Source organism: Henckelia pumila, chromosome 2, assembly GCF_033568475.1.
Source record: "Henckelia pumila isolate YLH828 chromosome 2, ASM3356847v2, whole genome shotgun sequence".
Classification (NCBI taxonomy): Eukaryota; Viridiplantae; Streptophyta; class Magnoliopsida; order Lamiales; family Gesneriaceae; genus Henckelia; species Henckelia pumila.
Genome location: NC_133121.1, coordinates 34,237,418 through 34,240,362, shown reverse-complemented (window position 1 = coordinate 34,240,362; position 2,945 = coordinate 34,237,418). Strand labels below are relative to the sequence as shown.

At 43.2% G+C, this 2,945-nt stretch overlaps 1 protein-coding gene across 1 annotated transcript; it reads right to left on the bottom strand.

The window, feature by feature from the left end:
- Positions 1–736: 736 nt before the first annotated feature.
- On the bottom strand, positions 737–2,743 carry LOC140877482 (uncharacterized). Its single transcript, XM_073281017.1, has 4 exons — positions 2,330–2,743; positions 2,040–2,167; positions 985–1,487; positions 737–939 (listed from the first exon to the last, which is right to left on the bottom strand). Exons 1-4 carry the CDS (start codon positions 2,741–2,743, stop codon positions 737–739), a joined length of 1,248 nt encoding a protein of 415 aa, XP_073137118.1.
- Between the last annotated feature and the right edge of the window lie 202 nt (positions 2,744–2,945).

Here is a 2,945-nt window from a genome sequence, read left to right as displayed (position 1 = left end):
TGGGTTGAGAGAAATTGGGGAAAGAATTTGGTGATAGGGATAAGGGATGTAGTAGAAAATTTCTCAAAGAATGAAACGATTTGGAGAGGAATATTGATTAAGAGTGGGAGGGTTTTAGGGATTTAGGGCTTTAGCATGTAGGATAGATGAGAAAGTGAAGATTGTATCGATCCTAGGATTGTTTAAAAACCCGTCGCGCAGGCGCTCAGTGTAGTGGGGCGCGCGCGCCTGCGTATCGCATAAATTTCTTATTCCGAGAGGTGGGATCGCGCGGGCGCTCAGTGTAGTGGGGCGCGCGCGCTTGCGCATCGAGTTTCTACGAATTGGTGCCCAGGACTCGCGCGGGCGCTCGGTGTAATGGAGCGCGCGCGCCTACTTGACTTCTTTTTATAATTTCCGAAAATGAGAAATCTCGCGGGCGCGCGGTTTGGTTGGGCGCCCACTCCTGGCCTTCGCAAAAAATAAGTTTTCTGACTTTGAAGCTGCGCGGGCGCCCAGTGGAATGGGGCACACGCGCCTGGGCTTCGAATATGCCCAATTTTGTGTGACAAAACCTGTGAAAAAGTAAAACCAAATCAATTCTCAAGTCACGCAAAATTAGTACAGTAAAAACTAAAAAAAAAATGACAAAAGAAACGAAAGAAACAGAGGTGCAAAGACGAAAAAAATAAAGATTTGGGTTGCCTCCCAAACAGCGCTTGGTTTATAATCATCAGCCCGACTGGATGCTGTGAATTTAATCAATCTGTGACGGATCATCGAGTGTGAGATCATGCGCATCCTCTTCCGCATTCGCTTGGACCCCTTCAAAATAATGCTTCAATCGTTGGCCATTCACCTTGAATGTTTTCGCCGTTTCCAAGTTTTTTATTTCCAATGCACAATGAGGAAAGACATCAGTGATAACAAACGGCCCAATCCATCTAGAACGCAACTTACCTGGGAATAATCGAAGTCGTGAGTGATAGAGCAAAACTTTTTGACCGACTTCAAACACCCTTCTATGGATCATCTTGTCGTGGAATGCCTTTGTCATTTCCTTGTAAATCTTTGAGCTCGCATATGCATCATTGCGTATCTCTTCTAGTTCTTGCAACTGCAGCTTTCTATGCGCTCCACTCTCATCCGTCTGCATATTGAAATTTTTAATAGCCCAGTAGGCTCGATGCTCCAATTCGACAGGCAGATGGCATGGTTTCCCAAAAATCAATCGATATGGGGACATCCCAATCGGTGTCTTGAACGCGGTTTTGTATGCCCACAGTGCATCATCCAAGCGCAAACTCCAGTATTTCCTAGTAGGATTCACTGTCTTCTCCAAAATGGATTTGATTTCTTGATTTGAGATCTCGGCTTGGCCATTCGATTGCGGGTGATACGCAGTGGAGAGTTTGTGTGTCACATGATATTTCTTCAATAAACTAGCCACAGTCCGGTTGTAGAAGTGCGTTCCTCTATCACTAATGAGGGCTCTTGGAATTCCAAACCTGGAGAAAATATTATGCTGAATGAAATCTGCAACCACTTTAGAATCGTCAGTACGGGTGGCCTTGGCTTCCACCCATTTCGAGACATAATCCACAGCAAGTAATATATAAATAAATCCATATGAACTAGGAAAAGGCCCCATGAAGTCGATGCCCCATACATCAAAGATTTCACATATTAAAATGGGTTGCTGAGGCATCTCCTTACGCTGGGATATATTACCTGTCTTTTGGCATTAAGAGCATGACTTACAAAACATGTAAGCGTCTCGAAATATGGATGGCCAGAAAAATCCACAGTCCAATACCTTCCTAGCTGTTCTTTTTGCTCCAAAATGGCCACCACAAGCATATGAGTGACAAAATGTGAGAATTGGGATTACATCGCTTGCAGATACACATCATCGTATGACTTGATCAGCGCAGTGCTTCCACAAGTATGGATCATCCAACACATAATATTTAGCATCACTTCGGACCTTATCTTTCTGTGCCTTAGAGAATTCAGAATGGAATCCATTAGTAACTAAATAATTCACAATATTTGCGTACCACGGTAATTCCGTGCTGACTGAAAATAACTGCTCATTAGGAAATTCTTCTCGTAGCTTCAGCTCTTCTTCAACATGAACTAGTCGACTCAAGTGGTCAGCCACTCGATTTTCGGTCCCTCTCTTGTCCTTAATATCCACATCAAATTCGCTCAGCAGTAGTATCCATCTTATCAGTCTTGGTTTTGCCTCCTTCTTCGCCATCAGAAAACGAAGAGCTGCATGATCAGAATAAACAATAACTTTAGCACCAAGTAAATATGAACAAAATTTCTCTAAAGCAAAAACTACTGCTAAAAGCTCCTTTTCAGTAGTGGAGTAGTTTCGTTGAGCATCGTTCAGAATGCGCGAAGCGTAGTAGATAGCGTGCGATGTCTTCCCAACTTTTTGTCCCAATACCTCTCCTACGGCATAGTCATTAGCGTCACACATGATTTCAAATGGCTTGGTCCAGTCCGGTGGTTGGATGATTGGCGCTGAAGTCAATGAGTCCTTGAGTTTATCAAAAGCAGTTTTGCATGGCTCATTGAATTCAAACGACACATCCTTCTGCAGCAGTTTGCACATAGGGGATGCAATCTTGGCAAAATCCTGAATATATCTCCTATAAAAACCTGCATGGCCAAGAAAAGAGCGCACCTCCCGCACACTTACGGGGTAAGGTAGAGACTGAATAATATCAATTTTAGCTTTATCTACCTCCATCCCCTTAGATGAGACGACATGACCCAACACTATACCTTGCCCAACCATAAAATGACATTTTTCAGAATTAAGAACCAGGTTGGTTTCGACACACCTCTTAAGAACTAGAGCAAGATTAGACAGACAGTCTTCGAAAGAGTCACCATAGACAGTAAAATCATCCATGAAGACTTCTAATATGTGCTCTACAAAATCAGAAAAT